The sequence below is a fragment of the Mizuhopecten yessoensis genome, unplaced genomic scaffold (genome assembly GCF_002113885.1).
Source record: "Mizuhopecten yessoensis strain PY_sf001 unplaced genomic scaffold, ASM211388v2 scaffold10807, whole genome shotgun sequence".
NCBI classification, from domain to species: domain Eukaryota; kingdom Metazoa; phylum Mollusca; class Bivalvia; order Pectinida; family Pectinidae; genus Mizuhopecten; species Mizuhopecten yessoensis.
Window position 1 is genome coordinate 276,877 of NW_018408731.1, and position 24,995 is coordinate 301,871.

General features: G+C 37.8%; 1 protein-coding gene across 1 annotated transcript in view; it reads left to right on the forward strand.

Moving 5' to 3' along the window:
* The window catches only part of LOC110462571 (non-lysosomal glucosylceramidase-like), a 38,457-nt gene that overhangs the window by 9,946 nt on the left and 3,516 nt on the right, over positions 1-24,995 (forward strand). The window contains exons 3-17 of the mRNA XM_021516562.1: positions 576-676; positions 892-1,110; positions 1,427-1,666; positions 3,816-3,918; positions 5,508-5,624; positions 8,991-9,138; positions 11,352-11,477; positions 11,795-11,967; positions 13,594-13,698; positions 14,831-14,938; positions 15,586-15,737; positions 18,171-18,277; positions 18,485-18,627; positions 19,158-19,270; positions 20,072-20,263. Coding sequence (XP_021372237.1) covers positions 576-676; positions 892-1,110; positions 1,427-1,666; positions 3,816-3,918; positions 5,508-5,624; positions 8,991-9,138; positions 11,352-11,477; positions 11,795-11,967; positions 13,594-13,698; positions 14,831-14,938; positions 15,586-15,737; positions 18,171-18,277; positions 18,485-18,627; positions 19,158-19,270; positions 20,072-20,263 — 2,147 coding nt within the window. The remainder of the gene's footprint in view (positions 1-575; positions 677-891; positions 1,111-1,426; positions 1,667-3,815; positions 3,919-5,507; positions 5,625-8,990; positions 9,139-11,351; positions 11,478-11,794; positions 11,968-13,593; positions 13,699-14,830; positions 14,939-15,585; positions 15,738-18,170; positions 18,278-18,484; positions 18,628-19,157; positions 19,271-20,071; positions 20,264-24,995) is intronic.

The window sequence follows — 24,995 nt, forward strand, 5'->3', positions numbered from 1 at the left end:
CGTTTCGTAGCTGACACGGTACAACACTTTTCTTTCGCTTACTTCACACGGCCAGTCATTTTGTTTACAAAGAAATGGTGTGCTATGCGCATGCGCTAGTAGAGGGAAATCCCTGAACAAAACGTTGGTCAGACAGGTAGAAATACCGATGATTTTCTTAGATTTAATCATTTTTATGAATCTATTTCAGCCAAATCCGATCGTTATTTTCCATAAGGAGTCTCACTTGATATGTTTATGAAGTATTTGAAAAAAAGACAAAAAATAAAGTTACTTCACCGTGATGCCCCTTTAATGCCTTTTCCTGATAGAATTATGACACAAATTATATGAGTACTGTAAACATTGCCATCTTGGTAGAACCAGGAAGGGATAGTGAATGTATAGATAAACAAAGTACATGAATATTGTATTTATTGCCATCTTGGATTAGGCTTGATTTATTGCACATAATACCTCTAATATAATAATTTGTTTTTATGATTATAGCATATATATCTACTGTGTCATTGTGTTGTATATTACAGCAAATTAAATATGAGTTAAAATCTGGCAGCTACGGTACTATTTTTCAGGAATTCTTAATTTTTCATTTAACACAATATTCTGTAAGGAATGTAAATTGAAATCCTTCCCGGCTGAGCTGTATCTTCCTCGAAGGTTTGGGTTTACCAAAGTTTGTGGTTGATACTGAAACTATAGTTCATTTAATAGTTGCACAACCTTTTAAGAGTAGAAGTTATCACAAGTTACAATGTGGGATGAAGAAAACTCCAACCAAAGGGTAACACATAATGCCTGTTTAACTTTACTTCTGCAAAGAATCACTTTTCTTTAAGACTCTCCTAGAAGATATTGTTTGCCAGTAAGATATAATTACGTTGTTTTCAGTTTATCCTGTGTGTCCGTAAGAATGGTAAGACAGTGTACCAGAAGGTCCTGACAGGGCGTAAGGGCAAGCACCTAAAGGCCTGGGATTGGGGATTCCCTACCCAGGATGCCACCTACCACGCACTCTACCCCCGTGCCTGGACAGTCTACGACATTCCTGAATACAAACTGCGTCTTGTTTGTCGTCAAATCTCCCCAATATTTCCACACGACTACAAGGTAAGGATTATTGTTTTGTCATAGTTATCATAGTATCTGGGTGGCTGCAATTAAGTCTTTTGGATTGCATGAGCCAAGACATTTCTTAAATCAAAAGAAAAATGTTTCTTAAAGTCATTTGTGTTGATGTTTGGACCCAATATAAAATTGAAACAAAAAAGTTGACTTAAACACTTTATAAATTAGAACATTTTTTATTATTTAATTCGAAAGCATGTGCTTGGCTTACCTGGTTTTCCAGCTGAAAAATATGGCTGAAGTTGGTTATTTTTCTACCACTGATCAGTTACCTAATGTATCTGTATGTGTCCTACAGGAGACAAGCTTTCCTATGGGAGTGTTTGTGTGGTCGGTGGAGAACAGTGGATCAGACCCATTGGATGTTAGTATCGCCTTTACCTTCAAAAACGGAACAGGCGCCAAAAGTGATACTGCTGGTGACTGTCATAACGAGGCCTTTGAAAGTGACGCTGAAGGACGTCAAGTTTCAGGTGTCCTCATTCATCACTCTCTCCGCGACATCAAGTGTACTTACGGAATCGCTGCTGCCAATAAGGTCTGTGAAGGTCAAATTTAACACAGATCATTAAAGTTTCAGTAATAAAATGAAGCCTCAGGGTTATGGCATCGATAGGTTGATGTAGCACTGTGTTATTAAAAGTAATGTTCATGTTAACTTTAAAGAGGAGTTCATGGAGATAAATTTTAAGACAATTTATATTGAGATGGTCATTTGAATATTGATTTTATTGTCGATCAAGATAATCGGTGACCTTATAACTCCAATACACTGTTCAGAAATTTCTCATTTGAATATGAAGTACATAGCGATTGTTAATGATGTTATCTTTAATGACCCTTACTGACCCAGACACATTATGAAATTGTTTATGACATCATGAACAATAGCGTCACCTTGAAAGGTCAATGTCAAGGTAGTTCTGCCTAAATTTGATTGTTACTCACATCACTTGTCCACAGACTCAGAGTAACATCAATTTTTGTGAACTCCCAAAACATAGGTCAAGACCATTGTTTTTTCTGTGATTTTAGCTTGTAGGATTAGTGTGGGGATAACTGTACTGTGTTTCAGCTTGTATGATTAGTATGGGGATATCTGTACTGTGTTTCAGCTTGTAGGATTAGTAGGGGGATAACTGTACTGTGATTCAGCTTGTAGGATTAGTAGGGGGATAACTGTACTGTGATTCAGCTTGTAGGATTAGTATGGGGATAACTATACTGTGTCTCAGCTTGTAGGATTAGTAGGGGGATACCTGTACTGTGTTTCAGCTTGTAGGATTAGTAGGGGTATAACTGTACTGTGTCTCAGCTTGTAGGATTGGATGGGGGTAACTGTACTGTGTTTCAGCCTGTAGGATTAGTATGGGGATAACTGTACTGTGTCTCAGCTTGTAGGATCAGTATGGGGATAACTGTACTGTGTTTCAGCTCGTAGGATTAGTATGGGGATAACTGTACTGTGATTCAGCTTGTAGGATTAGTAGGGGGATAACTGTACTGTGATTCAGCTTGTAGGATTAGTAGGGGGATAACTGTACTGTGTTTCAGCTTGTAGGCTTAGTATGGGGATAACTGTACTGTGTCTCAGCTTGTAGGATTAGAATGGGGATAACTGTACTGTGTCTCAGCTTGTAGGATTAGAATGGGGATAACTGTACTGTGTTTCAGCTTGTAGGTTTAGTATGGGGATAACTGTACTGTGTTTCAGCCCGTAGGATTAGGATGGGGATAACTGTACTGTGTCTCAGCTTGTAGGATCAGTATGGGGATAACTGTACTGTGTTTCAGCTCGTAGGATTAGTATGGGGATAACTGTACTGTGATTCAGCTTGTAGGATTAGTATGGGGATAACTATACTGTGTCTCAGCTTGTAGGATTAGTAGGGGGATAACTGTACTGTGTTTCAGCTTGTAGGAGTAGTATGGGGATAACTGTACTGTGTTTCAGCTTGAAGGATTAGTATGGGGATAACTGTACTGTGATTCAGCTTGTAGGATTAGTATGGGGATAACTATACTGTGTCTCAGCTTGTAGGATTAGTAGGGGGATAACTGTACTGTGTTTCAGCTTGTAGGAGTAGTATGGGGATAACTGTACTGTGTTTCAGCCCGTAGGATTAGGATGGGGATAACTGTACTGTGTTTCAGCTTGTATGATTAGTATGGGGATAACTGTCCTGTGTTTCAGCTTGTAGGATTAGTATGGGGATAACTGTACTGGGTCTCAGCTTGTAGGATTAGTAGGGGGATAACTGTACTGTGTCTCAGCTTGTAGGATCAGTATGGGGATAACTGTACTGTGTTTCAGCTCGTAGGATTAGTATGGGGATAACTGTACTGTGTTTCAGCTCGTAGGATTAGTATGGGGATAACTGTACTGTGTCTCAGCTTGTAGGATTAGAATGGGGATAACTGTACTGTGTTTCAGCTTGTAGGATTAGTATGGGGATAACTGTACTGTGTTTAGATATTTACATTAGTATATATATTGTAGTGATTCTGCAGCAAATGTCAGTTGAGCTAGCTTTTCTCCGTGTCACCATTAAAACTGAATTAGTTACAGTTTAATCATAATATACTGTTGCAAATATTACAACATTACAGGGTTATTCCCTAAACAGCTGTAGAAACAACAGAAATATTTCATTTTGTTTTTTAATCTGGATTGTAACTTACTTCAGGAGGATGTGCATGTGAGTCACAAGTTGCACTTTGACCCTAAAGGTAATGGCCGTCTGCTTTGGGATGATTTGGCTGAGGACGGACAACTCACCTCTACTCCAGGTACAGATCTTACTCACCACTACCCAAAATGAAATGCTTGCCATTGCTTGGCAAATTAGATTTTCTCAATTAATTGTTTTTAATTTTGCTTTGATAACGAATTTGCATTCACATCTCATTATCATTTTGAAGGGAATGTAAGTTCAGTTTTGAAAACTATAAAATAGCACTTTGTTTCACAGGTAAAAAATGTCAACTAGTAATGTGATGGCACATTTTTTCTTTCAATTTCATGAAAGTTAATTAATACTAATTATTGTTTGCATGAAATGTTTGGTTAAAATCTTATTTTGAAAGATAGACGTGTCCCTATTTTATAAAGAACATCTGCTAAAATGTTAAACATTAATGATTAAATAACAGAAGCCATCATTTCGGGCACCATAGGGTGTGCCTGTCTTTTGATGCTAATAACATACTTCACTATATGATAATTAGGATGAGGAGGAAAACTCATTATGATTAAACTGTCTAATATTTCCTGTTGCAAATCTAAATTAATCCTGAAACATTGCTATATCCTGAATATTGTGTGAATTAACATGTATTAGTATGTACACTCTCCCACAATTACCAACACCTACAGCTAGCTGCTAGTATAACCCTAGTATTAGTAGCATTCTTTAGTTGTTTCTGCCCCTACACCAGACTTGTTCATCATGACTATGTTAGTATTTTGTATAAACACATGTTACAAGCTCTGTTTGTGCTTAGTATTATAAAAGTGGATACTCAAAACCTCACTTGTTAATAGTGTTATTATACCCCCCCCACGAAGTTAGGGGGTATACTGGAATCACCCTGGGTGTCTGTTGTCCGCAGTAACTTCTCCCAAAAACTCCATCTTAACTGAGAGGCAGATTTTATTGAAACTTCACTTGAATAATCAGTATATTATGTAGTTGTGCGCCAGCACTTTAATTTCAGATTTTAACACTTTTTAAGGGAGTTACGGCCCTTTATGCTTAATAACTTGTTCAGATAACTCCATCTTAACTAACTGGTAGATTTTATTGAAACTTCACTTGAATAATCAGTATATTATGTAGTTGTGCACCAACATTTTAATTTCAGATTTCAACACTTTTTAAGGGAGTTACGTCCCTTTATGCGAAATAACTTATCCAGAAAACTTGCTCTACAGACTTTAATTTTGTATATACAAAAATGTATATTGATGAAACGAGTTACCATTTCAGTAAGTTGACCCCAAGGTCAAGGTCACTAAATGATGTGTAAACTACCAGCATCTGCGGGAAGTATTAGTTATCCTCCAAATGACAGTTCTAGCTTTCACAGTCAGTGAAAAAGGAGGGAGGATTGTAGCAGATCTAACCTGGGGTGGTCGCTGGCAATAGGATAGCTAACTATTTAATAGAGTGTTCGACTTCAGATTAAGGGTTTTAGGTTATACCAGTCTGATACATAGCCTCTGAAATGTAAGCCTTGACTTCGAAGAAACTCTGCTGAGAAATGTTTGTGTCACTACAAAGCCATGTCCTCTAGAAAGGCATTCCCCAAATAACTTGGACGAAGCACCTAGTAATGCTAGCCTGTTCCTGACTACAGTGATGTGTGTTTGTTTATAGAGAGCCAGAGTAGGGGGAGAGATAGCATACCGAAGGCAGCAATTTCTCTCTTCCTCCTTCTCTTGGTGCGTCTGGTCCGTGTATTGGCCAACCTCATCCTTCCCCCAGCTGGTCCAGGTAAGAATTAGCCCAATCTGTAGAACACATTTGGCTTTTCACCTTAGTTTAGGACAAGGCTTTGCAGTAAGAATATGAGCATCTAGACATTTTAGGACTCGCACAACTAAATCATTTACTAAATGCTAGTATGCTTTGATTTTAAATTAATAATTAACCATCAGATCTTAAAACCTAGTAAAACTCTTCGTTTTTTCCGGAGTGAGATACAGGTAGTTATAACAATCATGTGGTTTGCCGATTTTGTTAACTTTTTAATGGTTGGCATGATCTTGTTGCGTTTTAATGGTTGGCTGATTTTGTTGCGTTTTGATGGTGCAATGGAACCTGTTTAAGTTTTATGTCTGTTTGCTTTTTGTCAATATAAAATAACAAGACTATGAAGGGACACAGTGAGTGGATTTGAATTGTACTACATTTATCAATGTCGGACTACAGTGTTTAGTAATTTGATAACTACATCTGATCATAACCTGTAGAATACAGTTACAACCTGAAAATGCAAGCAATCCATAAACATAAGGCATGATTTCCTTTTATGTTCATCGAAACCGGGGATATTAAAATGGGTCTGTCCGTCTCTGTCTGTCTGTCACGCTTCATTTCCGTGCAATAACTATAATCAATATTAACCGATTTTCTTCAGACTTGGTCACAGGGTTAAATGCCTTAAGGGCTCGGCCAAGTTTGATGACCCATTTGGCGGAGTTATGGCCCCTTGAATAGTGAAAAACGTAATTATCTGCTGGGTTTTGTTTCTGTGCAATAACTGTAACAAATGTTAACCAATTTTCTTCAAACTTGGTTCAATTTTGATGAAAATTGGTATATAGGGATATTAGGGAACTGTGAGTTCAACCGCATAGGTTTCGTTGCCATAGCAACCACACGAAGGCTTCTGATTGGTTGAAATTTAGATATTTTGTTATTTTTGTGAAAATTGATAAATAGGGGTATTAGGGGACTGTAAATTCAATAGCATACGTTCCATTGCCATAGCAAATACACAGATGATTCTGATTGGTTGCAATTTAGAAATTCAATTTCACTCAAATTTAGTATGTACATTGTAGGTGTACTATGGCAATGCGATCCTTTTCTGACTATGGGGGCAGTTTGAGGGACATCTGTAATGGTCCCCCATTACAATTAGTACTTGTTGCTGTAGATATTGTTAAGATCTTTCAACCAAATTCCTTATGCACATTCAACTCATGCTAATTTTGCCAACCGATGTGATTTGTGCATATTTACGGATAATCAATGCGGTATAGGGCTCTTTTTTCTTCAAGTTTCATGCTATACATTATGTTTCGACAGCACGATACTCAAATGTTTAAACCTAACCTCAATAATGTTAACCTACAATATGTCCTGCAAGCGGGGGATATAAATTCCACAAATTTGCTTGTTCACAATTTTACATTAATCCCACATTTTGTTTCCCATTTGGTTATGTCCAGCAAAATTTGTTATCAAATATCAGATGATTGGATTGTTTTCTTGTCCTTTATATGAAAAAAATACTTTGTAGTCGAGGAGAAAAGAATTCTTTTCTACAATTAAAGGATGCTCTTTCATTATAAGTCTATTTTAACCGTTCATAATGATTTTGGATTTATTGAGGCATTTATATAAGGGCAAGGCAATACTCTGAACATTAATTTTATATTTTAGAGGCCCAAAAAAGGTTAATTAGACTTCATTAAAGTTTTTGAGCAAGTTTTAGTTAAACTAAAAGTCTTTGGTCAAGTCTCTTTTGCTGAGAGTTGGATCCTACAGTCTGGATGCAGTTGACAATTGATAACGTTGAGTTATTTGTATAGAAAGTAAGCAAGCAATGTGTGGAACAGTATCTTTATTCCAGGAGCTGAAAAGGGTTGGAATTAGTTAGACAGTTTGACCAAGTTTTCCATGCAGTGTTTAATCATCGCAGTGAGTTGTTGACTATCGTATAACTGCAGCATTTATATACAGGTGAAGCAAACTTTGTTGAAACTTTTGTTTTTCCCTTTTAGCAGTTAAAAACATTTTTAGTCAGTGTGGTTTGATTTAGCTGACCTCAGATTGTCTACCCAAGCCTACAGACAAGATATATTTACAAATTGCTGTGCAACATTTTATGATGATACAGAGATCTTTCACAACATATTTAACATCACTAGTTACCTAACTTTATATCTTATTAGTACACATGTGATGAACCCCTGAACATTTTTTTAAGGTTACATAATATATAATCCTACCGCTCAATATCCCCCCCCCCCCCCCCCCCCCAATAAAAACCAAGTCATATATAAGTATAAACATTATACTGTCATAAATGTCTATATAATAAACCCTGACTAAGTAACATGTTATTACTTTGTAGTGATACATAAATAGATAAACCTTAGTACATGTACTTCTCATACTTCCTGGACAGTTGTAAGTCAGTTACTAGCTATTCTCAATTATTGGTAAGAAATTAACAGCTTTGTTCACCACACTTGTCTGTCTAAATGTCACACGAGTATTTGTGTGGGTTTCTTCTTGTGCGACTATATAGATACAATAACCCAAATACATATGCACACACAGATGACAGTTTATTTAATCATTCACACCATGAACGGAGACAGTTCCCTGAAATAAAAATTCAATGTCTAAGAGTACATATACGGACACGTGTAAACGTATAACTATATCCACATATATTAATACCATAAAGTATTTGATATTTAGACATTACTTGGAAATAACTATTATATTTTATTTCAGAAACTTACATAACATAATTACACCCTAATTTTAACCCTATGACATGATGTTATAATACCTGACCACGTGTACCCTAATTTAACTTATAGCCTCAGATATTTGACGGCAATATAATTCAAATGCAATAGATTATAAAACCACAGTACTTTATTTAATAATTTGTTAAATAGAAGTAATAGTCTGTTTTATATTATTTTGAATTTAATGTAAGACTTACCTTGCACTGTGGCGGTAACGCACACAGGCAATTCCCATACGTCTTATCCAAGCCAAGGGTTGGTATAGAGTGAATTAACTCACCTGGGTAGAGCCCAGAGTGAGGCTTTTCACGTGCATGGACAGGGTCATAGGTCAAAGGGTCACTCTCAGCCAATACTTGCACCCACCTCTCATACGTCACAATTATAACACAGGTACATTACCTGACACAGACATACATACCATTACACACGATACACAGCGCAAGTATTAACATGTACTCAAATTACATCGTATTTAAAATTCATCTTTTTAAATACTAAATTACTGGACAAACTCTTAATAAGTTTGGCCATCGTGACATAAATATAAGATCTTCTATAACCTTGACAACCTTGATTATTTCAGACAAGCCACAGAGAAAGGGACATGAAACTGCCACGGCCGTCTGCTCACAAATAACAGTTCCTCCTGGTGGCAAGAAAGAGATGGACTTCACACTTGCGTGGGATATGCCTGTTGTACACTTTAAAAACAAAGAGAAACTCTATGGGAGGTATGTCAGCATATTAAACTGCAGAAAGGATTCTCTAAAGATGTAGGTATAGTCTCTGGTGTAAAGATGTAGGTATAGTCTCTGGTCTAAAGATGTAGGTATAGTCTCTGGTGTAAAGATGTAGGTACAGTCTCTGGTCTAAAGATGTAGGTACAGTCTCTGGTCTAAAGATGTAGGTACAGTCTCTGGTCTAAAGATGTAGGTATAGTCTCTGGTCTAAAGATGTAGGTACAGTCTCTGGTCTAAAGATGTAGGTATAGTCTCTGGTCTAAAGATGTAGGTACAGTCTCTGGTCTAAAGATGTAGGTATAGTCTCTGGTCTAAAGATGTAGGTACAGTCTCTGGTCTAAAGATGTAGGTATAGTCTCTGGTCTAAAGATGTAGGTACAGTCTCTGGTCTAAAGATGTAGGTATAGTCTCTGGTCTAAAGATGTAGGTACAGTCTCTGGTCTAAAGATGTAGGTATAGTCTCTGGTCTAAAGATGTAGGTACAGTCTCTGGTCTAAAGATGTAGGTATAGTCTCTGGTCTAAAGATGTAGGTACAGTCTCTGGTCTAAAGATGTAGGTATAGTCTCTGGTCTAAAGATGTAGGTACAGTCTCTGGTCTAAAGATGTAGGTATAGTCTCTGGTCTAAAGATGTAGGTACAGTCTCTGGTCTAAAGATGTAGGTATAGTCTCTGGTCTAAAGATGTAGGTACAGTCTCTGGTCTAAAGATGTAGGTATAGTCTCTGGTCTAAAGATGTAGGTACAGTCTCTGGTCTAAAGATGTAGGTATAGTCTCTGGTCTAAAGATGTAGGTACAGTCTCTGGTCTAAAGATGTAGGTATAGTCTCTGGTCTAAAGATGTAGGTACAGTCTCTGGTCTAAAGATGTAGGTATAGTCTCTGGTCTAAAGATGTAGGTACAGTCTCTGGTCTAAAGATGTAGGTATAGTCTCTGGTCTAAAGATGTAGGTACAGTCTCTGGTCTAAAGATGTAGGTATAGTCTCTGGTCTAAAGATGTAGGTACAGTCTCTGGTCTAAAGATGTAGGTATAGTCTCTGGTCTAAAGATGTAGGTATAGTCTCTGGTCTAAAGATGTAGGTATAGTCTCTGGTCTAAAGATGTAGGTATAGTCTCTGGTCTAAAGATGTAGGTATAGTCTCTGGTCTAAAGATGTAGGTATAGTCTCTGGTCTAAAGATGTAGGTATAGTCTCTGGTCTAAAGATGTAGGTATAGTCTCTGGTCTAAAGATGTAGGTATAGTCTCTGGTCTAAAGATGTAGGTATAGTCTCTGGTCTAAAGATGTAGGTATAGTCTCTGGTCTAAAGATGTAGGTATAGTCTCTGGTCTAAAGATGTAGGTATAGTCTCTGGTCTAAAGATGTAGGTATAGTCTCTGGTCTAAAGATGTAGGTATAGTCTCTGGTCTAAAGATGTAGGTATAGTCTCTGGTCTAAAGATGTAGGTATAGTCTCTGGTCTAAAGATGTAGGTATAGTCTCTGGTCTAAAGATGTAGGTATAGTCTCTGGTCTAAAGATGTAGGTATAGTCTCTGGTCTAAAGATGTAGGTATAGTCTCTGGTCTAAAGATGTAGGTATAGTCTCTGGTCTAAAGATGTAGGTATAGTCTCTGGTCTAAAGATGTAGGTATAGTCTCTGGTCTAAAGATGTAGGTACAGTCTCTGGTCTAAAGATGTAGGTATAGTCTCTGGTGTAAAGATGTAGGTATAGTCTCTAGTCTAAAGATGTAGGTACAGTCTCTGGTTTGGGTACATAGGTTAAACCTGCTTCTGTATGTTAAGATTGAATGGGATGAAATGTTGCTGATAAATATCTCAGTTTTACTTTGTACAAAAACAACGTACGTATTAAATGTTTTTCAATATTTCAAGACTAACTGGTCCCTTTGTCAAGCTCTGACTCAGTCCGTCTTAAAACGTTGCAGCACGTTTAAAATGTACATTGTTTGTGTATAAAGTAAAACTTATATATTACCAAACTGATGAATCTCATTGAAGATGTTGCTGATGGGTTTTTTCACATGCTATGGTCACGGGTTTAAGTACATACATGGCAACTGTAACCCTGTGTTGAGTTTGATGTTTTTGATAAAATTATGTTTCCAGACCATTTAAATTAGTCACTGATTCAGGTACAAGGGTAACACCTGTCTCTGTATTGTGAGATTAAGTGTGATATGAACATCGCTGATAACATTATTTTTTCAGACGATATGGTCGCTGGTTTGGATACAAGGGTGATGCCTGCCCTCGTATGTGTAGCTTTGCTCTAGAAAACTACCCCGCCTGGGAACAGAAGATAGAGGCGTGGCAGAATCCGATCTTACAAAATAGGTACACTGGCTTAAATTTTGAATGATAAAGAAAATATTTATGATGAAATAAACTGTTGAGGTTGATAATTAAGGCTTTTTGACAAATATTTCATTATGTTAGACATAAATGCTTTTGTATGACAGGATATGATTTTCACTTCAATAAGCAAATTTATTCGGTGTTGTGTGCAATTTATTATCTTTAAATAAGTCAATTGTATTATTTGATATTTTTTTATGCATAGTTCATTATAATCACAGAAATAATTCAATGAATGTTTTGCTACTGATGATGAAATTTCATTTTTATGATTTTGCATAATGTTTCTTTACCAGCAATCTACCAGCATGGTACAAGTCAGCTCTATTCAATGAGTTGTATTATGTGAGTGACGGGGGAACCATCTGGGCCGACCCCCTGGAGAGCAAGGACGGGGAACTGTGTATCTACAAGGACAGCAGTGAAGCACCTGTCGTACAGGAATACAGCAAGTTTGCCTACTTAGAAGGTGAGAGAATTCATCAGGGCTGTATTCTATGTGTAGAACTTTAATTTGTAACCTCAAAGATTTGCAGGTTTCTTTATTTCTCCACTATTTTATTGGGGTATGTTGTGTTACCCTTGTCTCTCCAGTCACATCCTATAGCATCCCATCACGACTCACTGTCATCGCTCTAGCGACTTAATTTCTCATCAGATTTTGATCAAATCGATACAAAGGTTAATTATAAGAACACCTTGAATAAAGTTATATATCAGGCTTCAAACTTTGGTAGGGTTATATAGTGGCAATACCATAAGATGATTAATATATTGCAATAATTTTGCAAAATTTTTCAGGCTGCCAATAAATAACAAGAGTAAACCTTTGAGATATAAAATCACTGTACAGTAAGTATAACCGCCATACATCTACTGTAATAATTGTACAGTTAGTAAAAATAGAGTAAATATAATTGTATCACTTTGTAGTAAGTATAAGTGCCAAACAGAAATAAAAACAATGTGGTAATTATAAGGGCTGTATAGTAAATATTCTCACTGACTGTTTCAGGTCATCATGCTCAATTGAATTACATGCAAGTGTTATTTTTGTGGGTTTGCAAGTGTTATTTTTGTGTGGATTTGCAGAAAAGGGTTTGGGATTAATGTTTTCCTTTTTATACAAACTAATTTGTTTTGTTAAAAAAAAATCTTCCTATTTATGCTTTTATTTTCATTTCAATTTTCATATTTTAGTAAGTTAACAAGGATTGGGCGTTAATTTTCAATTCAGAATCAATCACATACGTTAGTTAGAATTGGTTTGTACTAACCAGTGCAGTGTATCAACTATAATAAGAAAAAGATACAATTTAATGTCTTTATTACTTTTTAATTTGTAGTGTTTATGGATTACTAGGTTTTATGACATAAACTCTTCTGTGTTGGCTTCTGTTGTAGATTAATTTGTAGTCTACTAATATCCTACTAAACTCATATTGGAACACTTTCTAGTTGTAATACCTTATTAAGTTTGTAAAAAAATGTGTACGGTTTTCTTGAGTCCCATTTTAAATGTACAACTTTTTAATTCTGAAGAAGTGGTATTGATATCAGAATCAATAGATTGTAACCAGATGTAATTGATGTCAATCAGTGGTTGGCCCATCACAATGCATTAGACAAATATTGGTTTCTTCTTCACAATCTCTTTGTTTAAGGGTATAGTTTGTGAACTAACGCCTTTAAAATCACTCTTGATACTGAGTTTGATAGGTTTAAACATAAAACCTATATCTTATTTGGCACAATGATTGAGATATTGTTTGGAAGATACCATTGATTAAGATTAAATGCCTTAAGATCCAAAGAGGCTGGGTGAAATAAGCATAAATTTGCCTTCTTGCCTCAATTTGAAATATATTTTTTGTTTACAAAAGTAAAGTTCACCAACAGTTGCTGCTAAAGCAATTATGGCTATACCATTAAAGATTTCTTCATTAGAGAAAAGATTGCGAAAAAAACATTGAGTCTTGTCGATATTTTGACTTGAATTGTTTGTAAGGAGTATCTAACTGTACTGTCTTGAAAGATTTTGTGACAAGATGACATATTAAGTAAACACTGAATTACCCCTTGTATTGTTTTATAGGGCACGAGTACAGGATGTACAACACGTACGACGTCCACCACTACGCCTCCTTTTCTCTCATCATGCTTTGGCCCAAGATACAGCTCTCCCTACAACATGACATTGGTAAGCATTATCTTTGGAATAAATATCATGTTGAGCCTTGGTGAAATAAAAATAGCATCCAAATAACATCCAAATTGTGATTGAACAACTTAAACAGAGTCAATATACATAACAACAATGTGAACATCACGGTGAAGTTACAGTTACGATGCTAATCCAGTGGTTTTTGATAGTGTCGATTCTGATGCCACTGCCCTATCATTTCATCATCAAATATGCGATACCTATGTTAGGTGTCAAATAAAAAGTATTGTTTGTATGGAAAGATTTTTTCCACATATTTCAGGGATATAAATGATGTTTGATAAATATAGCATGATATTAAAGTCTTGCTTGTGTGCATAATAGTGAAAATGGCACTCAGAGTTTGAAGAGTAAACTTTTATTTCTCTACTTTCTGTGTCAGGTCTCTTTGTGTCGCCTTGTGTCGCCTGCAACGCGAGGCTACATAAAGGTATTACTTTATCATGGCGGCGGTTGCATCGTCCGAAACAAGGTTTCTGTGCTTTAACTTGAGTTCCCTTGGGTTCCCTTGGGTTGATTGAACTCAAACTTGGTACACATATTGTATACCGATATAGCTTGTACACATATTGCATACCGATATAGCTTGGACAAATTCACATTTCAGAAGTTTGGGTGTGGAGTTATGCCCCTTTTATTGCCAAATAAGGGCATTGTGTATTAAATACAAGCACTTTTTTTTTAATCAATTCCTTTCAAATTTTAATGCTAGAAGCAATAATGTTCAACATATATAACAGGTTTTTCTGTCAATTTTCAACTTTCCGTATTTGGCATATCTGTTTACGCGATAACTCAAACCAAGACACTTTTCCTACTAAAAGTGCTTAGCAGGCGACACATCTACTCCTGTGGAATTCTTGTTTTTGTATAACTAGAAAAATCTTTTGCATCATAGCTTCTGAAATTTCAATACTATTGATTTGTGAAATTTTCTGAATATACACTAAAACTCTTATTTCACATAAACAAGCATCAAGATTAAAGAAAAATGAGAAAAATTCTTGTGATTTTGAATTGTATACCGTAGTTTTCTTTACTTTACTAAGTAAATGTTACACTGGATCTGAAAAAACTGAATTATGATGTTTAACTGTGTATATTACAGCTAAGGCAGTGATGACAGAGGATGCAACACCAATCCATTTCTGTATGGAAGGAATGCGAGGCATCAAGAAGAAGGGTAATTCTGTACCACACGATGTCGGAGACCCAGGTCGGTAAAACTAGAAGCTACTATTATTGTTACAAGTCTGTTTACCATAGATGTATTTGTCTGATTCTAAAACGAAATGTTAATGTTATAAGCAAAGTAAAGAGTAAATTGTCTTTTTTGTTTTTGTAAACCTTCTTTATTTTAATTTTAATTTTAACAAGTAGAGCTATTTTAAATGTTTATACTGAAAGTGTGTATGGCTTCAGGATCAGGATTGTAATGGAGCCTCTATTGTCTGAACAAAAGATCAGTTTACAAAACAAATTTCTGAAAATACAATTAAAAATGAACATAACACGCCTGTAGACAATAAGAAACCGTAGATATTACAGCACTTTGTATATTGAACTTTTCTTGTTCAGGATAAAGTTCTGGCGAAGTTAATATACTGTACAGTACTAGTTGACACACAGAAACACTAAAACCATTGTAAAACCATATCTACTTTAATTGATGTGTTCTGCACTTTGTAGTAGGTAATTACTCTACACTCCCTAATAAATTGGTGGATACTTTTTCAAACATTTAATCACAATTTTGTGTAAAGATTATTAAAGAACGAATAAGAATGTTATTGCCTAATATGATGAAGAAGAAAAAAACTCATTTTCGACATCAAAATTGATCATTGATTCTTGTTGTTACAGAGGATGAACCTTGGGCCAGTCTGAATGCTTACATCATCCACCCCACATGTGAATGGAAAGACCTCAACCTCAAGTTTGTCCTCCAGACTTACCGGGACTTCAGTGAGACTAAGGATAAGGATTACTTACAGAGCATGTACCCTGTGGCAAAGGTAGATTAGCATGACATTGTTGTTCTGGAGTGTTTTAGAATGAAAAAAATGAACTTTGTTTTAATCTTAGTTAATACTATGATGACCTTTTACTCTTGTTAATGTAGCAATTTTAGGGTACCTGGCACAGAAAAGGATGACAAGCATTCATTCTTTTGCATTATAAGACTTATTCTTAAGAACCATAAGTCCTAGGGTCATAATGATTTGCAGTTAGTTTGTGGGGGTGAAGGGGATTTCTTCAAAACAATTACCTTTACTTAAATGCAAGGTCAGAGGGGTCAATTGTACTAAATATCCAAATGAATCGTACATCCCATAATCATGATATTTGATCTGGAGCTTGCTGGAATGAAAGGCTATCATATATATATTAAAGTAAGTGGTCTTTATTTACATTCAAGGTCATAGCAGTAAAATGTTATAAAATTTTCATACATTTCTTATAAACCATGAAGCCTAGATAAATACTTGCTCTTTAGCCTGTTGGAGTCCAGGGCACTATGTGTTTTTAGTCACCCCTGGGGGAACCCCAGCGGGGACTATTAATTTTGGTTTCAGTCCCAGATTTTGACCTCCACTTTTTCAGCTTTCGTGTGTTTGCTTCTGTCGCTAATTACAAGCTTTTGGATAACTCCGATATCGATTTTAGGAATAGATCTAACATACAACCAAAAGGCGTTCCGAATTTCAAACTAAAGATGTTCCGAATATAAATCAGTCACCTTTGAGGTTCCCGAAGGGGTAGACTGTTATATTATATATTGCTATTGATTGATGGAGATGTTTATGTCTGACCAATGACTATATTGGTAAAATTTCTTTTTAAACCAAATTAAATTTTGGAATAAAAAGTTCAGGTAGAAAAGCTCAATAACGTCTCTTTTTCTTTATCATCTATTCACGCAATGACAAAAGAAAACGTCACCTAGCAAAAGGGCAAACTTGATTTGACATGCCGGGTTTGTGTTTGCCGCCGGCACACTACATTAAAAGCATACGCGCAATTTGGCGGACACAAACAACATTTTGTATCGCTTTGCATTTCTCTGCAGTCCGACGAAACTTCTAATCGAACGGCAGGTGCCGAACATGCGGGATTTAAGGGACATTCGTAATCAGTAGGAAGGTGCCGCCTTCCCGGCGGTAAACGGCACGCCTGAATCAAGTTCGTCCAAAGTAAAAAGTTTACGACATTTATGGAAATTGTTTTATTTTTTTAACTTACATACCATTTTCAGCCGTCACATTATAATTTCAAATGGTGATATGTTATAAATAAATGCGCCATCATTCAAACAAATATTTCATCAACATTCATATCCCGCCTGACAACGTTTACAACTTTAGGACACTTTACAACATAACACGTTACGGCAGAACTTGAAATGGAAAACCGGAAGAGTGCAGGGTCATGTAAGGTAAGTAGAACATTGCCATATTCAGAATTTATAATAAAAGCGCTCGACACCGTTTAATGTTATCGTTTCTGCGGTGTGGTGGCAGTGGTGACCTCGAGGTACCGGCAAAACATGGTATTGACATTGTATTCATTTTGAGCAAGATAAAAAGTGTATTAAGCAAAACTGCATATTTATGCATGTTTTTTAATCGGTGATTAATTCTTATGTTTTCCGGACGAAGTTCCGGTAATTTTTGTGTCAGTTTACAGACGATGGCCAAACGTCTAAAATATCTTTGTGTTGTGTCCAGCAGGTCACATAGTAACGAGATAAAGCTTGATAAAATGGCTGCGCGGAAATATATAACGGGCGGAAACCAATGACTAGACGATATTGACAGTTTTACAAACAAATAATTTTTACTGAGAAGTATCAACTGATAATATGGAGTTAAATAACCACGAAAACAATACCAGTACAAACTAGTGATAGGGATTGGAAATTCCTTAATTATCAGCCTTTAGTTTTGGTGAAAATGATTTGCTCCAATATGCATGTTCAGTTCTCTTATATCATTTTTTTTTCATTTTAACAGATGAACTATCTTATCCTGGCACTTTGGCATGTTTGAATGTGGAAGGCCTTGAAATTGGGATGAAGAAGGCCAGGGAATGTCACAGAAATTAAAAAAAAATGAAATTATTTGCAGTGTTTGTGTTTTATGGTCATAAAACATGGAACATTTTCTTCAAGTAAATCAACCACATGCTTTCTTATTATATCCTAGTAGGTTGGCATGGTTACCTAAACAGCGTGTATGCATACCTGGTCATTGTTAGACCATTTTGATTGACAGGTGGAAATATGTCAGTTGTAGCTTGGTCAATGATTTATTATACTGAAATAATCATACAGGAGATGGGGTGACTTTCATGTCATATTGACATATTTCTAGTTCCATATATATAGCTATGACCTATATTCAAGGTATGACTAGTTAGTGTACTGTTGAACCTTGTGTGTATTGTAGACAGTGATGGAGATTGCCCAGAACTGGGACACAGATGGAGACGGCTTAATTGAAAACAGTGGATTTGCTGACCAAACATTTGATGCTTGGTCCATGACAGGAGCCAGGTCAGTTGTCAAAGTAACCTCTTAACTAGGCCAGGTCAGTTGTCATAGTAACTTCTTTACTAGGCCAGGTTAGTTGTCATAGTAACATCTTTACTAGGCCAGGTCAGTTGTCATAGTTATTTATTTTAATTACTAGGCCGGGTCAGTTATCATAGTAATCATGTTGATTTATCCTTAAATTGTTACCTGTTACTTTGTGCTGCTCAGTGCCTACTGTGGAGGAATGTGGCTGGCAGCTCTCAGAATGATGACAGAGATGGGCAAAATTCTTGGAAAAGAAGATGATGTGAAAAAATACACAGATATCCTTGACAAAGGCAAAGTTTCATTTGAAGCCAAGGTCTGGAATGGTAAGTTAACTTATTACATCTAAGACTAATTGTGCTCTAGGTCTCATCCTCAATATGCTCACCTATATGTTCTCTGCACCTCCAGAATATGTCATGAAAAAAGAATTGAAGGCTCTGTATGTGCTATACCTTGTGGATGATACAAGTTCGACTGGTTTGATCCTTTGATGTACATCAAAAGAATAGTATGGCAGCATAAATGTAAAATTGACCAGCTTTGAAATTGGATGTCACTCCTCTAATCTTCAAAAGGCAGGTGTCAGCCCATGGCCAGCGATTGGCCAGTTCTTTTTATCTAAACCCAGTCAAATAGTTTTATCAAAAGTCAATATTATTAAATTGGTAAGGTGGATTAGGTTAATGTAAATGAAGATGTGCAAATTCAGATTAAAATGAAAAGAAATCAAAAGAAGCGGGAAATCAAAATTAAACAGTCAATATGTAAAACAATTGTGACCTAAATCTATATTATCGGAACAACCAGCTGAATATAAAATCATGTAACACCTTTTGTTCTTGTGATTTGACAGGGAAGTATTACAATTACGACAGCAATCCAAGTGGTGGACACCACGACAGCATCATGGCTGACCAGTTGGCTGGACATTGGTTCCTGAAGGCCTCTAGTCTGGCTGACAGCTCGGTAGGTACAACATTAGCATTGTAACAAGGTAAAATAAATAACGGGATCGTCATAGAGGTTTTTGTTGGGGAAAAGAAATTGGTGTTTGAATCTGCTTTCTTTTTTGAAATTTTTATAAAAATAGTTATAAAATAGATCCTTTTTTTCTCTTAACCTGGACAGATTTGTCCTTACTTTTACCGGTGTGAGATTTCCTTGTCTCACCCTAGGGTTGAGACAAGCTACATGTGCTCTTTGCACGTTCTCCACAATAAACCTGACGTCACTGATGTGACCCAGAAGAAGAACTACTTTTATGAGGTCACACACATACACAAGTTTGTCTGCTAATCTTGTCGTGTTTACATTTGACATCAAAGAAGATGGGATTGATTTTAAAATGTTTAAAATATGATGCGTGAACCGTCCGACGCATACATATAATATTAATACGCTACCCACGTGTTCATGTTTACAAACAATATGCTTCGTCTTACACTTGGACAGGAACAATAGGGTGATCTCATCCCCGAGGGGATGAAAGATTTTATTAGTCACCCAGGAAATATATTTTCTATTGGACTAAAAGAATTTTATGCTAAGAATGTAATGACTTCTCAGATATTTTGTATATTTGTTGGGTCATCATCATAATTAACACTGAAATGAAACAAAACTATTCCAATCAACAGTATGCAGCAAGTGTATTGTGTAATCTTAAACCATGAAAAGGTTTCCCTTCAATTAAAACTTACCAGCATTTACTATAAAGAAAAACAACTGAACAAAATGTATAGACTATTATGTCAATGTCTATTGCAGTTATTCCCAGAGGATCATATAAAAAGTGCACTAGAGACTGTGTTCAAATTTAACGTGAAAGGATTTGGCAATGGAAACATGGGCGCCATCAACGGGACACGGCCAGACGGTAGTCAAGACATAACTAGTTGTCAGTCTGAGGAATTCTGGGTAGGCGTGACCTACAGTCTAGGAGCCAGCATGATACAGGAGGTAAGTTACTGGGTAGACGTGACCTACAGTCTAGGAGCCAGCATGATACAGGATGTAAGTCACTGGGTAGGCGTGACCTACAGTCTAGGAGCCAGCATGATGCAGGAGGTGAGTTACTGGGTAGACGTGACCTACAGTCTAGGAGCCAGCATGATAGTCTAGGAGCCAGCATGATACAGGAGGTAAGTTACTGGGTAGGTGTGACCTACAGTCTAGGATCCGGCATGATACAGGAGGTAAGTTACTGGGTAGGCGTGACCTAAAGTCTGGGAGCCAGCATGATACAGGAGGTAAGTCTCTGGGTAGGCGTGACCTACAGTCTAGGAGCCAGGATGATACAGGAGGTAAGTCACTGGGTAGGCATGACCTACAGTCTAGGAGCCAGCATGATAGTCTAGGAGCCAGCATGATACAGGAGTTAATTTACTGGGTACGTGTGACCTACAGTCTAGGAGCCAGCATGATACTGGAGGTAAGTTACTGGGTAGGTGTGACATACAGTCTAGGAGTCAGCATGATACAGGAGGTAAGTAACTGGGTAGGTGTGACCTACAGTCTAGGGGCCAGCATGATACAGGAGGTAAGTTACTGGCTAGGTGTGACCTACAGTCTAGGATCCGGCATGATACAGGAGGGAAGTTACTGGGTAGGCGTGACCTACAGGCTGGGAGCCAGCATGATACAGGAGGTAAGTAACTGGGTAGGTGTGACCTACAGTCTAGGGGCCAGCATGATACAGGAGGTAAGTTACTGAGTAGGTGGGACCTACAGTCTAGGAGCCAGCATGATAGTCTAGGAGCCAGCATGATACAGGAGGCAAGTTACTGGGTAGGTGTGACCTACAGTCAAGGAGCCAGCATGATACAGCAGGTAAGTCACTGGGTAGGTGTGACCTACAGTCAAGGAGCCAGCATGATACAGCAGGTAAGTCACTGGGTAGGTGTGACCTACAGTCTAGGAACCGGCATGATACAGGAGGTAAGTTTCTGGGTAGGCGTGACCTACAGTCTGGGCGCCAGCATGATACAGGAGTTAAGTTACTGGGTAGGTGTGACCTACAGTCAAGGAGCCAGCATGATACAGCAGGTAAGTCACTGGGTAGGTGTGACCTACAGTCAAGGAGCCAGCATGATACAGGAGGTAAGGTACTGGGTAGGTGTGACCTTCAGTCTAGGAGCCAGCATGATACAGGAGATAAGTTACTGGGTAGGCCTGACCTACAGTCTAGGAGCCAGCATGATACAGGTGGTAAGTTACTGGGTAGGCGTGACCTACAGGCTGGGAGCCAGCATGATACAGGAGGTAAGTTATTGGGAAGGTGTGACCTACAGTCTAGGAGCCAGTATGATACAGGAGGTAAGTTACTGGGTAGGAGTTACCTACAGTCTAGGAGCCAGCATGATAGTCTAGGAGCCAGCATGATACAGGAGATAAGTTACTGGGTAGGCCTGACCTACAGTCTAGGAGCCAGCATGATAGTCTAGGAGCCAGCATGATACAGGAGGAAATTAGTTACTGGGAAGGCATGACCTACAGTCTAGGAGCCAGCATGATAGTCTAGGAGCCAGCATGATACAGGAGATAAGTTACTGGGTAGGCCTGACCTACAGTCTAGGAGCCAGCATGATACAGAAGGGAAGTTACTGGGAAGGCATGACATACAGTCTAGGAGCCAGTATGATACAGGAGGTAAGTCACTGGGTAAGCGTGACCTACAGTCTAGGAGTCAGCATGAAACAGGAGGTAAGTCACTGGGTAGGTGTTACCTACAGTCTAGGAGCCAGCATGATACTGGAGGTAAGTTACTGGGTAGGTGTGACATACAGTCTAGGAGTCAGCATGATACAGGAGGTAAGTTACTGCGTAGGCGTGACCTACAGTCTAGGAGCCAGGATGATACAGGAGGTAAGTTACTGGGTAGTTGTGACCTACAGTCTAGGAGCCAGCATTATACAGTAGGTAAGTCACTGGGTAGGTGTGCCCTACAGTCTAGGAGCCAGCATGATACTGGAGGTAAGTTACTGGGTAGGTGTGACATACAGTCTAGGAGCCAGCATGATACAGAAGGGAAGTTACTGGGAAGGCATGACATACAGTCTAGGAGCCAGTATGATACAGGAGGTAAGTCACTAGGTAGGTGTGACCTACAGTCTAGGAGTCAGCATGATATAGGAGGTAAGTTACTGGGTAGGTGTGACATACAGTCTAGGAGCCAGCATGATACAGAAGGGAAGTTACTGGGAAGGCATGACATACAGTCTAGGAGCCAGTATGATACAGGAGGTAAGTCACTGGGTACGTGTGACCTACAGTCTAGGAGTCAGCATGATATAGGAGGTAAGTTACTGGGTAGGTGTGACATACAGTCTAGGAGCCAGCATGATACAGCAGGTAAGTCACTGGGGAGGTGTGACCTACAGTCTAGGAGCCAGTATGATACAGGAGGTAAGTCACTAGGTAGGTGTGACCTACAGTCTAGGAGTCAGAATGATACAGGAGGTAAGTTACTGGGTAGTTGTGACCTACAGTCTAGGAGCCAGCATGCAGTCTAGGAGCCAGCATGATACAGGAGATAAGTTACTGGGTAGGCCTGACCTACAGTCTAGGAGCCAGCATGATACTGGAGGTAAGTTACTGGGTAGGTGTGACCTACAGTCTAGGAGCCAGCATGATACAGGAGGTAATTAGTTACTGGGAAGGCATGACCTACAGTCTAGGAGCCAGCATGATACCGTAGGTAAGTTACTGGGTAGGTGTGACTTACAGTCTAGGAGCCAGCATGATACAGGAGGTAAGTTACTGGGAAGGCATGACATACAGTCTAGGAGCCAGTATGATACAGGAGGTAACATACTTGAAACAGGGTACTTTACAGGTTGGTGAGGGATATAAGTCAAGTCTGGGTGTACTGTTATCTCAGAGGTTCAAATCCAAAAGTCTTAAGTAGATTGTTAGGAATACAATATAAAAGTTTTAGGGTTCTGGTGCTCAAATATTTGAGATTAGATGAATATTTGAATAGACAGGTGCTATACCTTCTTTCAAGATTATGCTGCTGAAAGTTTTTACTTCTATCCAAATGTTTTTTTAGGCATCCCTGGGGGAACCCAGCAAGGACTATTAATTTCAGTTTCAGTCCTAGATTTTAACATCTGTTGCCTATCACTCTGAAGAGCTTTCGTGTGTTTGCTTCTGTCGGAATATACCAGGCGCTAATTACAAGCTCTTAGATAACTCAGATACAGATTTCCTTTTCAAACAGGAATAATATACAACCTGAAGGCGTTCCAAATTTCACATGGGAATTACATATAACCTAAAGATGTTCCGAGTATGAATCAGGCACCTTTGAGGTTCCCGAAGGGGTAGTCTGTTATATTAAGGATTGCTGTTGATTGATTTAAATATTTTATGTCTGACCAATGACCATCGACTACCGTAAATATTCGCGTAAAGTGTGCACCTTTTTAAAGAAAAAATGAAATTGTTAATAAAGGGGTGCGCAGATACTCAAGAACAATCCAAAACCAGTCGTGGTTGCGACCATTTGATTTATCGTGAATTTTTGGGGATTTTCAGAAAGGTTTTGAAATATGCTCGGAGCAATAAACTGTTAAATTTTGTTTAATAACTCCTGATTGCATTGTCTATCTAACCATTATGAAAAATTAGTAGGCCCAACTTGCAGGTACGATACCACGTATGGGGAAACATAACGAAGAATTGCATCGTAATAAGCACTCTGGGGTTAAAATACCGTTCTTGGGTAAAATCATGCTGAACTATTAAATCTTGACAGTAGGAATGTGTCAAAACGACATGGGGAAATTAAGTGGCGAAGTTTGCAAGTTTGTGTATTGCAAAGAGTCAAGGTCAAGTGATAGTATTTAATGGCAGGAACTCACAATGTCACATGCATGCAAAACAGCCAAATACATTCAAAACTTTTCTTTTCAAAGAAGAATTGCTGAAATCACTACTCTTTTTTGTTTTTCATGTCTCATAAATTTGACTGTTGGCGGTCCTCGTCAGACGTGTTTGAGTGACTAGCTTTAACAAAGTGTACACACCCTGCCGACAGGCCTATCAATGTCTGATTCAGTCAGATTCGCAGACGATCAGAAAACTACTTTGAATCATGTATTTCATGAAAAAAAAGGGAAAGATTTATCCGTATTTATGATTGAATCTTTTCTGAAAGTTATTGTTGTGAAAACAACAATTGTGATTTTTTTATACTGAAAATGATCATATACAAATGTAGGAGATGGGGTGATTTTCATGTCATTTTGACATATTTCTAGTTTAAGTCTGCTTTTCAGATATAAGATGTTATTAATCAATAGATTTGCATACAGGCTTGACTTATTTGATGTGGTATGAGACTGCAGAAGAATGTACGTTGCTGTGAAAACATATTTCGTGATAAAAGAAATTGTAAAATTATGCCTTTTAACGATACGGTTGGAGACACGACCAATGGTGTGTTTAGGATTCTACTGTTGGTGACCAGTGGTAATAAATGGCTGTACCCAGTAGATTGTGGGTAACTATGGTTACCAGTGGTAATAAATGGCTGTACCCAGTAGATTGTGGGTAACTATGGTTACCAGTGGTAATAAATGGCTGTACCCAGTAGATTGTGGGTAACTATTGTTACCGGTGGTAATAAATGGCTGTACCCGGTAGATTGTGGGTCTCTATGGTTAACGGTGGTAATAAATGGCTAATA